The sequence below is a fragment of the Silurus aristotelis genome (assembly GCF_946808225.1).
Source record: "Silurus aristotelis genome assembly, chromosome: 13".
Taxonomy (NCBI): Eukaryota; Metazoa; Chordata; class Actinopteri; order Siluriformes; family Siluridae; genus Silurus; species Silurus aristotelis.
In genome coordinates this window covers 4,260,683-4,273,892 of record NC_139586.1, presented here as the reverse complement: position 1 = coordinate 4,273,892, position 13,210 = coordinate 4,260,683, and the positions used below count along the sequence as shown (strand labels likewise).

Here is a 13,210-nt window from a genome sequence, read left to right as displayed (position 1 = left end):
AATACCCTTATTATTAAAGTAATTTTGCTAAGATTAATAAATTGTTATTTAGTTAAAATGTTTATGTTGGTTATTAATAAATTAGTCTTAAAGGTATTGATAGAAAAACAGTAGTAAAGGATTATATTTATCCAAACAAAGCAAAGTGCACCTTCTCATTTGTCCCAGATCACAAAATGTCCGAATGTCTGTAGTCTATTTATGCTTATCTCTTCCTAAATAAACAAACAAAAAAGAAAAACCTTTTTTTTTTTTTTTTTTGTAAATCATGTGATTATTTACTGGACTGAGCTGATACACTGCCCATAGGGTCAGTCAAAGGATATTGACCCTTTATGTACATATTAGCTTTTGTGACATCTGTGCTCATATTTAAAATAATTTTAGATTCACAATGTTATTTGCTTTGTAATTTCAAGCCCCTTTTTTAATATTTTTATTTTTATTTTTATTTTTAGAAACAAACAAATACATGATATAGAACTCTCCAGAAAGTATAAAATAGTACATTACATATACTATTCATTTATAAAACCTGTAATATAATCTTTTGCTTTATCTATAACAGTTCTCTATCGTAATTAAGAATGTAAACTGATCTATTTTGTCTGCAAGATGACAAACCATCCCTTGTTGAAGACAATATCTGTATATATCGGCTTTCTTGTTACTTAAAAACAAAAGGCGGGTCATTTAGAACATATAGTACTATATGCCTGCCTTGCACACACAGACCTGAAACATTGAAAACACTCTTCTCAAAACTGCAATATTATACAATTAAAGTATAACAATCTACAAATGCAATTCTTTTTTAAACACTACTCTCAATGTGTACAAAGATCTGCGTCAGCTCTGATAAATGATTAACAAAGGACCTTTACTGATCCACTGTCAAAAAGGAGTATCACAGTAATCCCTAGGTTACAAATCTCTTAAGGATGGGATCCACTATGCAAGAGGTTTCCAAAATCTTTTTTCTTGCTTTTTGGGTCTTTTCATTTACCCTTGTCAAAAGTCAAGGTGAGGCTGCATATACATTTTTATAAAAATGTATTATTTCCTTACATTTCTTTTATGTAATAGTAATTAGTGTTAAAAATTATGATTAAGACAATAAGCCTCATCAAGTTTGTCTAACCAAAATATATATTTTATAGAATGCAGTACAGGAACGATTCAATATGAGAATGTGCAGAAAAGCGATCTTCTTAAAACTTACCCAAATAAAGCGACAGTGAAAGTTAACTGTGCTACTGGATACATTGGATCTTATAAGCTGCAGTGTGAAAATGGCAATTGGGAAACAATTATTGAAAGAGAATGTAAAAGTAAGCATATCTTGAGCAACAGCAAATATATACGAAATTTATCATGATGCACCAGTAGAAGGATATTGTACATTGCATAAAATAACGAAAACTCTTTGGTTCTTGTAGAAAAACCTTGTGGTCACCCAGGAGACACACCAAATGGAGACTTTAAACTAACACTAGTTTCAGAGTTTGTATTTGGAGCGAGAGTGAAATACACATGCAGACCAGGGTAAGAGGCTGCTATGTTAAATAATGTCCTTACTTTTACTCTTTCGCTTTATTGACCCACTATATACACCATTTTAAATAATAGCAATTTCAAATAACAAACAAAAAATACAAATTTCATGATTTATTTGTAACCAAGCTCAAATGGAGGTTGACTTGTTTGCCTTTTAAGATTCCAATATTCAGTATGATTCTTTTTTCTTTAATTATTAAAGGTATAAATTGGCCAGCAGAATAGATTTTCGTGACTGTCGTATACAAGGGTGGGATAATGCTGTACCTGTTTGTGAAGGTAAAGAAATTAATATTGCTCTAGTTGAGTTTTATATATATATATATATATATATATATATATATATATATATATATATATATATATATATATATATATATATATATATATATATATAAAGTGATCTCTGCTTGTTTTTTCTTTATTTGAAATTAATTTTTGTCTTTCCTTTTCTGAATCTTTTTCCTAATGACTGTTGTCATTGGCTGATTGATAGATAGATAGATAGATAGATAGATAGATAGATAGATAGATAGATAGATAGATAGATAGATAGATAGATAGATAGATAGATAGATAGATAGATAGATAGATAGATAGATAGATAGATAGATAGATAGATACTGTTGACAGACAGACAGATGTCAGAAGTGTGAATAGTATAAATTGTGCAAACTGACAAGTGCATAAAAAGATGTAAAAAAATATCTACAACATGTAATGTATATACAGTATGTAGATATATGTACAGAAAATAAATATAAAGGCTATGGCAGTGGAAAATGTGCAGGAGCTGTTGAGTAACTATGTAAAGGCTTTTATATAAAATCTTTTACTATTATTTAAAATCATTTAACTATTCAAGAAAATCCAATTATCTGGTATGCAACAGGACCTCTGAGTAGGTTTGAAGTCTAGAAATTTTATATGCAATTTGTGACAGTGTGTTAAGTACAGGTAGATTTAAAAATGTGGCCATTTTTTTAAGTACAAAAATTTTTTTTAAAATACATTTACACTCTTCATTAAAATATGTGACGCCTATTAACATTTCACACATATTTTTATATAGTACATACGAAATATCAGATACATATTTTTCTTATATAAATTAGTAAAATAAATGAATAATACAAAACATGGATATTCTGTGGGATCTCTGTTTGTAAATATAGAAATGTCAAGAATTTTAAGTTTGAGAACCCCAGGCCTAATGGGCAGGGCAGTGGTGGTTCTGTGGTAAAGGCTCTGGTTTAATGGTCATAAATTCGGAGATTCAAGCCCTATCTGCTTGTCAGGCCGACAAACACAGGCGGAAACCAAAGTCCGTCTTACGAGTTTAATGAAGTAGAACAGCACAAAACCAAACCAGGGTAAAGTTCAGGGTTAATATCCGTATGGTGATAGGGAAGGCAGAAGTTAGATTCCGAACTTGGAGAGTCACTAGAAACCAGGAAGTCCTGTAGGAAGGTAGAGTCCTTGGGTGTTCTGCCCATATAATCTGAGAGAACAAAAGGAAGGGAGAGGGGCCTTAAATAGGCCTTGGGCTGATGAGCACCAGGTGCCGATATTTAGTATGAGGGCGACTCACTCCGTGCGGGCGGGGTGTTGAGAAGAGGCGAGGCTGGTGGATCCCTGACACTGATCCAGTGTTTAAGATTCTGGGTTACTGATCAGAAGGTAGGATTTTCAAGCCCCATTATTGCTAAGCTGCCACTCTTGGGCCCTTGTGCATGGCTCTTAGCCCTCCATGCTTTAGGGGTGCTGTATCATGGCTGACCCTGTGCTTGTGACCCCAGCTTCCTAAAACAAATTGCTGGGATATGCGAAGAAAATAATTTTACTGTGCGACATATACATATACATGGCAAATAAAGTTTCTTTATCTTCTTCTAATAATGTCTGTAAACCTTCCACGACACAACATGAAAAATCAGTAACAAATTACATTTACAGAAAAGGTAAAGAAAAGAGTGCAGTTTCTGAAGAATCATTTATTAAGTTTTTTCCTTCTCCACAGTGGTGAAATGCAGTCCAATTACCAATTCAGATGATGTGATCGCTTCAGGCAACATTGAAGAAGCCAGCTTTGGAGATGTCATCCACTTTGAGTGCGCATCTTTTAACAAGATGTTGGATGCACCAGAAGACATACACTGCTTGGAGAATGGAGAATGGAGTGGCAAAATCCCGAAGTGTAAAAGTAAATCCAGTGCTTCAAGAAAGTTAATATAATATTTATGTTTCTCGAGGCTAACCAACTGGACCGGTGCATTTATTACATTTAAAATATATTTTTAATATGCTAATGTTATGTCTCGAGGATGCATTTTCATTAAGTTTAACTTCCTGGTGGTTTGCTTATTTTACTGCAAAAATATTTGACTGAAAAAAAAACAAGTTTTTTTTTAAGATTGAAATGAAACCAAAAATTCAATTTTTATTTTTTGTTGTTACTGTTTTATAAAACAAAAAAAAAACAAAAAAACTTGTTTATTTTGTTATCTGTTTGTATCTATTACTATATAATGCAAAAAAATGTTTGGTCATTGTTGCAGATATAGAATGTGTGGCCCCTGAAATACCACATGGAATTACAAATCCTGCTATACTGTACAAAGAAAATGATATAATACAATTTAAATGTGAAGAAAAGTATCAACCCAGACCTGGAAAACCTAAATGCACAAAATACGGCTGGAGTATAAAACCCGAATGTGAAGGTGATAACCCAGTGTTTGTTTTCCTGTGTTAAATTTACTCAAGTTGAATATTTATATTTTACAGTTTCGAAGATCTCTGTAAACCTTAATCCTTCTCATTGTATTTTATCTCATTTTGACACCAATAGAAATTGTATGTATGCTTGGGTCACCCACGGTTGGTGTTTATAGTACAGAACCTAAAGGGGTATCTGTATTTCATGTTGGTGAACATGTGCAGATTACATGCTTAAAAACACACTGGTTTTATGGAACAAAGCAACAGTCAAGAAGTGTTAAATGCCAAAATGATGGAACATGGTCATCCAGACCAGTGTGTGAGGGTAAAAATGTAAAACACAATACAGTAAAAATACTGGTACAATATTGTTGGCACCATAATTCTAGGACAATGTAATAAAAACTAATAATTTTGCAGAAATTACATGTGAAAAACCAGAAGAGGAACATCTGGTTCTTTCGTACTACTATAGATACAAGCAAACTTATAAATTAAATGCGGATATACAATATAACTGTGAAGCTGGTTATGAAGGTGGTCCAAGTTCTAGATGTACAGAGAACGGCTGGGATCCAAAACCAGGGTGTATTGGTATGTATACATTTTAAAGAATTAATTAGTTTATTAACTTGCGTATATAATGGTTGAATAAATCCAAACAAATATTTTGCCTGTATTTCAGAGATTACTTGTTCAAAACCAAATATTGATTATGGAACAGTGAAGAACCCACAGAATACTTACAGGTTTAATACACATGTATTGATCCAGTGTGATGATGGATATCAATTTTATGCCACCTGTACAAGAAATGAAGTATGGCAGAGTACGGGAAAGTGCAACCGTAAGAATCAATTTATTTATATTTTATTACATAGCTAGCTAATAGCTAAAAATTATCTTTGGACTGCTAATTTAAATGAGCAGTTCTCAAAAAGTGTTCAGAGGTGTTTCACTGTTTGTATTACTCCCTTTGTTTGTGCTCACTACATAAACAATAATGATCTTATTAAAAATTACAATAATAAATTACTATACTATGCATTAAATACATAAAGTTCTGAAATTATTAGCATGTGTTGTCTCTAAATGCTTATCAACAGCAAAAAAAAAAAAAAGATTTCTGATTTTGAACATTATCTATATATTTTAATTATGGGTGTATGTATTTTTGTTGTTATAATTATTTTTCTTCTTCTATTTCTTCTTCTTCTTCTTCTTCTTCTTCTTCTTCTTCTTATTATTATTATTATTATTATTATTATTATTGCAGTAAAACCATCAGATTGTGCACCGTTCTTCTTGACACATGGGTTCATGCGTAAATCAGACAGAGGATATCTGTACACATGTGATTCAGACTATAAAGCGTTTGATGGGAAATGGTGGGGAGAGGTAACCTGCCAGGGTGGTCAATGGAGTGATACACCACAGTGTATACGTAAGTGGTTGTAATTTTCAGGGGGCACGTTATAATGTCAATGTGAGACTGGTTTTACTCATACCGTGTTTTTTTACAGCTGACAAGCAATGCGGTCAAATACCCACTGGTTTTAAAGTAATAAATCAAGGAAATCGAGCATTTGAGGACAGTGAACGGCATGAATTTGAATGTGAAGTAGGACCATGTTGTTTTCATTGTGTCAATGGGAAATGGCAAAACCAGGATTGTGCATGTAAGACATTTTTGTTGATGACCTCACCAATTTAAATGAATGGAAATGTAATTTCTAAAGTTGAAGATCGATCAGAATTGTGTCAAACTCGATCAAAATTGAATCAGAACCTACTTGAATATTACAGCATTCACTAGAAAATGCTAGATAAAAACAACTTGATAAGCAACCCAGCTTGATTATGATTTGAGAGTAAATTACATAAACCGGAATAACACCTTCCTGTTATACTTTCATTACATAGTGATCAGTTCCTTTGTTTCTTTTTATGCAAATAGATCAGAAATGTCCTACTCCTCCCTATGTTGAAAACGCCGTTATTACTTCTCATGAAGCGAGAACTTCTCAGCAATCAGTGACATATGAGTGCCGTGAAAATTACAGCATAACCGGGCAACAGAAAATCAACTGCATCGACTCAAAGTGGGGAAATGCAACAACATGTACATGTAAGTAGATTTAGACCTGAAATATGCTGTACACATACAACTACTCTGTTTTCCTCAATGACATGTATTTACAATCCACTTAACTCTTTTTTAAATGTGGCACATGTGATAGTTTAGAAAATAGGTGGCAGATAAAAAAACACAAAGATAAATGCATGTTGTTCTCATGTTAAAACCTCGCTGAACTTCTATAACGATTCCAGTTTAAAATTATAATTTAAAACTATATTCCCAGAATGGTGAGCAATTCACATGTTGTTTAAGTGAATTGTTAGTTTCTGATATGTAGATATGTATATAGCTATTTGTGATTAGCACCATTGTTTAATGTTTGTGTAGACATTTACTGTTTATATTGCTTGTTGAAATATTCAAGCAGTATATGTTACATTTAGTTGTTAAACAAAGTTTAGCATGTGTTTGTAACACAGAGACTGTTCTAAAAACATGTGATAATGCTTGATGCATATGACCCCATGCCAGGGGTCATTTTTCATGAAAATTTATGATATTAGCATAATAGGGATTATTATATTTAAATTTCTAAGCAAATAATTTAATGCTTAGTATCTAAAGCTGATGTTTAAATGTTTGTAAAAATTTAGTTGGTGATGTAAACAATACTGGATAGTATTTGTGAATTGTTTTGTTTTTACAGTTCGACTACATCTATACACATGAATGTGCAAAAAATACTCAACTAAAATTAGGCTACAACAACAACAACGAAAAAATGTGTACATTGTGAGTTCAGCACAAGAGGAATAAAAGACATAATTAGGATTAAAGTTAATGTTACCATTTTATGGGTAACAGTTCATGTACTGAAATCTTCACATACAATAAACAAACAATTCATCATATGAGTGACAATGAACATTTAGCTGTAATAAATAGACAATTGAAAGAGTCTGGTTCCTCTCAAGGTTTCTTCCTTATGCTTTTAGGGAGTTTTTCCTGGTCACAGTTGCCACCAGCTTGCTCTTTAGGAACCAACTTACACTTAAAAAGAACATTCTTATTCATTGTTCGCATTCTATAAATTTTGTACATTTTGGACAGCCATCATCTTTTTAAAGTTACTTTTAAGACACTGTCCATTGTTAAAAGTGCTATACAATTAAAAATTAATTGAATTGAAAAGTACAGTAGGCACTGAACGTGGACAGTGGAAGCTTGGAAAAATATTACCTGAACTAATTAATTTTGATTTCAGCTACAACATTTTGGTGCTTTTATCAGAATTTTGCATCAGCAGCATGAATCCATGGAGTCATTCTACCTTGTGTCAACAAACTAAGGCCAAATAAAAGGGTTAACAAACTAAGGCCAATTAAAATGCGAGTCAATTGAAACAATGTCCTTTAAAAAATCTAGTACATAAAAATGCACCTTTAAATGACTGTAAATGATTTTTTTTCTTATTATTTTAATGCTTACTAAAAATTGCAAAATGATTTTTTTTGCCTGTTTGCAGATGCAGTCATAATCTTTATAGATTTATGATTTACCATATATAAGATTAATGATTATTTCTGAAAGGGAGAAAAACTAAGCATTATGCTGTTGTAGTTATAGACTGTTTAATAAAGCATGAACACTAGACTTTGTAGGGTTTACGATACTCAGTAAAAAAGAAAAAAAAAGAAAATAGTCAATAAAAAATAAAAAATACAATTATTTTGTCATAATAACAATAATATTGAAAATATATTCAATGTTTAAGCTAAGTGAATGTATAATTTTTAAGAAAATAAATTTCATTTTTAATTTGATGGCTGCAACACGTTGGGTCGGGCAACAAACGTCTTGAGTAAGATTAGCAGAGCTTCATTATCTTTGAAAGACTCTTCCTACAAATTGTGGAACAATTTCAGAATAATATTCTTCAACATAAAATTCTAAAACAGTATTGCAGTAAAAAATAATCAAAATTTTCAAATATTCTGAAGAAATCAAAAATAAATACTTAATTCCTTAAATATTTAATCCATCAGGTGACACTGCATTTCAAACGGGCATAATTCTGTAATGGAAATCACTGCATGGACTCATTAATTCCTTTAGAAATCATTGTCTGTAAATACAGTTTGCCATGTCACTTACATCCAAATAAAATGCTGGATAAATGCATGAACATGATCCTGAAATGCCACAATCCTCTCTGGGGCCAAAGCTCATTTAAAATGTAATGAGGCAAAGTGGAAAACAGTTCTGTGGTCAGACAAATAAAAATTTTATTTTCTTCCACCTTTCAGACCTTTCACAATTTGAAAACATCAGAATATATAGCAAAAAACACCCAGAACTGTTGAGCAGCTAAAGTTCTGTATCAGACACATATGGGACAACATTCCTCTTCCAAAATTTTAGCAACTGGTCTCCTCACTTCCCAGATGTATAAAGACAGAAGAAATTATGCTGTACAGTGATAAACATGTCCCTGTCCTAACTTATATAAGACATGTTGCAGCCTACAAATTTAAAATGACCATAGTTTTTCCTTAAAATATATTCTCAGATATAGATTTGCAGTTTAAACCTTTAAAATGTTTTTTTTGTTGTTGTTGTTTGTTTGTTTTATTTTGAATAGTATAGAGATTTTTGAGATTTGCAAATCATTACATGCTCATTTCTAATCCTGTCCATCCTCGTCACTTCCAATGAAAATCTCAGCATCTTCAACTCTGATAGCGTCGCCTCTAGTCTTTTTGACACTGTCTTTAAACCATACAACATACCAGGTGTCACCACAGTCCTATAAACATTCCCTTTTAATCTTGCAGATACCCTTCTATCAGATAGATAGATAGATAGATAGATAGATAGATAGATAGATAGATAGATAGATAGATAGATAGATAGATAGATAGATAGATAGATAGATAGATAGATAGATAGATAGATAGATAGATAGATAGATTTATCTTTGGGAACGCTTCCGCGTTGCTCACTCTCTGAATCATGTGTGAAATCCGGCCAACGGCAAGGCGCGACATCACCGGTGTGGTGACAGAAGCTACAAAAATGCGCAAGCAGTGGAGCCGATGCTAGCTTCTGAAAAATGAGAAGAGAAGCATGGCAGTGATGCAGGGAATGTGGTTTGGAGACTCAGGGAACTAAGAGACGATCCCTTTCGGTAACTCGAGCTGCATCACAACGCTTTGGGAACGAGTGTCTAATCACGCCACAGTGACCAGACCTTGCCTAGTGTGTGAGCACAACCAGAGCACAGGACAGAGGACTTGGGAGTGGCTCTAAGGTCGAGTTCGTAGAACCTGATGAAGGTCAGCGGGTGGACCAGGCTGCAGCATTGCAAATGTCCTGAAATGGGACTCCAGCAAACCCGACCGAAGAGGCCGCCGCACTCCGAGGGGAGTGAGCCTTGACCCTGAAAGGAGCGGGGAGACCAGAGGACTCATATGTGAACGAGATAGCATCCACAAGCCACCTAGTGAGAATCTGCTTGTTGGCCAGAAAACCTTTCCTATAGAAGGCCATAGCAGACAAACAGCAGCTCCGACTTCCTCCACGGACTCGTCCTGTGGACGTACGTGTCCAGTGCTCGCACATGACCAGTCAGTTTTGCTTCTCCTGGTCAGGGGCTTAAAAAGGAAGAGGGTAGAATACCTGCAGCACGACAGGTCATGGGCAAACCGTGGGCACCTTAGGTACATATCCTGGTTTAGGGTAAAGGAAGGCACTAGCCATGCCAGGGGTAAACTCAAAAAAAGATGGAGCTACGGAAAGAGCCTATAGGTCACTGACCCTCTTGAAGGAGGATAAAGCCAGAAGGAAAGCAGTCTTTATAGACAAGTACCCAAGCGCCACCTCGGCTAAAGGTTTGAAGGGGGGATCAGACAGAGCCGCCAGCACAAAGGCCAGGTCTCACTCAACATACATTATACAATCCAAGTCTGATTTAGATTTAATTTTGTTCTACACTCACCAATATTTTTTTACACCAGAAAAAAGAGACTGAAATGAGTTTGAGATGTTTTCTGTTAATGTCAAGATGTATCTATACACCAGTCCAAAAAATTGGCATATTGACAGTTTTTTATTATTCTAGCTGTGTATCAGAGCAAATAAGGCAAACATTTTAATTGAAAGCTTTTAATTGAATGTGCAGATTTTCCTCTAAGGGCACTAGCAAGCAGTCATCTTGCATGTTTTAAATTCTGAGTACAGGTAGACCCCAACTTACGACGTAGATAGGGACCAAAAAAATGGTCCATCAGATCGTAAGTCAAGAAGAGTCAACTACTCTATGATTTACTCTATGTATTGTTTTACATAGTACAAATAAAGTAAATAAAAATCTATAGACCGTTGTATCTCGAAAAGTCGAAATGTCGTAAGTCGAGTGGTCATAAGTCGGGGTCTGTACAAGGAAAAAATTCGTGGATATTATAGTTTATTAAGATTAAACTTATTTTATTAAACTTCCAAAGAGGCATAGTGGTCTTGTAGTAGTATTCTTTTCTATTATTCCTTCTTCCAGCGCCAACAGGATTTCTCTCGTTGTGGATTTATCTGGTGGATTTATCTCGTTGTGGATTTACCCTGTGGATATGCTACTCTGTGAACTACTCTGTGGATTTATTTAATGAACTACTTTTTGTTGGTGTTTGTTCTGGGTTCCCGTGTTTACAGCTAGTTTGGTTTATCTGCTTTGCCGTATTTCATTAAAGTACCTCCGTTCTGTCGAAATTCGGCTTCCGCTTGTTCCTCCAGCCTAACGGATATCCAAAATAACACAGTTATAATGTTATAATGTTTAATAATGATTTTTATTATTCTTATTGCTCCTATTATTATTTTTGTTAACATTTTGCTGCCTGTAAATGTCAACTTTTTACTAACAGTGGATGAAACAAAAAAATGCCTGAACCCTGACCAAGAAATAAATAATGCACATCTGGATAAAGCAACATCGAAAGCACAATATCTGGACGGCAGCCAAGCAAAATACAAGTGTAAAGATGGCTTTCAGTTTAAAGATCGGTCCTATGCCACATGTTCTGCAGGACATTGGAATTACCCACAATGTATTCCAGGTAAGTAGCAAAAAATCAGTCACCATTTACAAAAAACAACAACAACAGCAAAATCAAAGTCTTGTATTATTAGTAATAGCCAAGTACTGGGCTTCACTGGGATCATGCCATCCATCATGCTCAGCACTTAATTATTTTATTGCCTAGAAATACTATTATTTTTAATGATCATTCAATATAACTTATACATTATACAGCCAAGTCCTAATTTAGATTCAATTGTGTTCTAAACTCAGCAATATTTTTCAAGCAGAATTAGAGATTCTTTTTTGCAAGTGTCAAAATGTATCTATACCCCCAGGTCCATAAATATTGGCACATTGACATTAAAGTTTTTTAATCTTTATTTATCTTTTTTTCCTGTCAATCAGAGCAAATAAGATAAAAAATGTAGCTGAAAGCTTTTGTTTAAACGTGCAGCTTACTCCAAAATCATTAGAAATATATTGTAGAACTAAAAGTACATGTAATTGCACAATTGGCTACTCAGCTGTTCCATTATCAAATTAGCAAATACTATGACCACATTATCTTACTTAAATATAAGTGGATAAAGGCCTAGGGTGGAATAGTCTAAAGAGCTGTCACTGGCAGTCAAGCAGTTCATCTTTAGTCTGAAATGTTAAAAAAAATGCATTAATATTGCAAAAAAAATACCATTGAAAATTCATTTCATTTCATTTCATTTCATCTTCTCCCGCTTATCCGTAATTCGGGTCGCGGGGGCAGCAGTCTAAGCAGATTCCCCAGACACTTCTCCGTGTCCAGGGATCGGGCTGTCAAGGCCCCCGCCTTCGACTGCTGCCCAATCCTCTCAGCACCGTCCCTTACGGTCCCTCCTGCAGGTGGTGAGCCCACGGGAAGCCATTGAAAATTATTTTAATGAATTTTAATTAGAATTTTTTAATAAATACAGTTACTTCCAAACATGACAAAGTTGTTATTAGTTTTAGCTGTTTATCACAACATTTAAAACATTGTTAAGCTGAAAAATAAACAAATCTATTGCAAAAACATTAGGTGTGGTCAAACCAACTACAGTGGTACCTCGACATACGAGTTTAAATCGTTCCTTAACCTTGCTCGTTTGTCAAATTGCTCATATTTCAAAGCAAATTTTCCCATTGAAATAAATTGAAATGCCATTAATCCGTTCCAGCCCCCAAAATGCCACCCCAGTTGTTTTTGTTACGTGTTTTTGAATAAGAAAAATTTGTTTATAAATGACAAATATTGTATGAAAACATAATAAAAGAGAATGTAAAGATATAATAAGGTGGTAGAGGCGATAAGCGGAGGTGGAGGGAAAACTCGTTTTTTAACTATCACTCCTGCACACTACATATCCCTAAACTTTAAAATTTTTACTTTTTCTTCTTTGCTTATCTTAATTTACGTCACAATCTTCACTTTCTGGCTTCAATTCGCCATCTAGCAGCGGCGTCTCGAGCTCGTACCTCAAGTTTTTGCTCGCGTATCAAAGCAAAAAATGAGTGACCGCTCATATCTCAAAAAACTTGTATGTTAGGGCACTCGTATGTCGAGGTACCACTGTATATGGGACCAGAAGTCTAGTTTAAAGTTTGCAAAGAAATATCTAAAAAGCCTGTAAAATTATTAAAGAAAATCCTTGGGACAAATGAGTCAAAGATTAACTTGTGCCAGAATAATAGAGAAAGAAAATGAAAAAAAAAAAAAGAAATTTGTGTGCATGGCTGCCAAAGAAACTGGTTCCCTTGTATTT

General features: G+C 34.1%; 1 protein-coding gene across 14 annotated transcripts in view; it reads left to right on the top strand.

Moving 5' to 3' along the window:
• The window catches only part of LOC310735404 (complement factor H-like), a 189,708-nt gene that overhangs the window by 46,263 nt on the left and 130,235 nt on the right, over positions 1-13,210 (top strand). For 12 of the 14 annotated variants that reach the window (XM_083558120.1, XM_083558121.1, XM_083558118.1 and 9 more), the window contains 7 exons: positions 4,116-4,280; positions 4,409-4,603; positions 4,699-4,872; positions 4,964-5,125; positions 5,555-5,722; positions 5,802-5,957; positions 6,236-6,406. In XM_083558120.1, coding sequence (XP_083414246.1) covers positions 4,116-4,280; positions 4,409-4,603; positions 4,699-4,872; positions 4,964-5,125; positions 5,555-5,722; positions 5,802-5,957; positions 6,236-6,406 — 1,191 coding nt within the window. Of the gene's footprint in view, positions 1-869; positions 1,024-1,160; positions 1,332-1,439; positions 1,546-1,759; positions 1,837-3,577; positions 3,761-4,115; positions 4,281-4,408; positions 4,604-4,698; positions 4,873-4,963; positions 5,126-5,554; positions 5,723-5,801; positions 5,958-6,235; positions 6,407-13,210 lie in introns of those variants that run through there. The other 2 variants (XM_083558115.1, XM_083558116.1) reach the window with 2 other exon arrangements.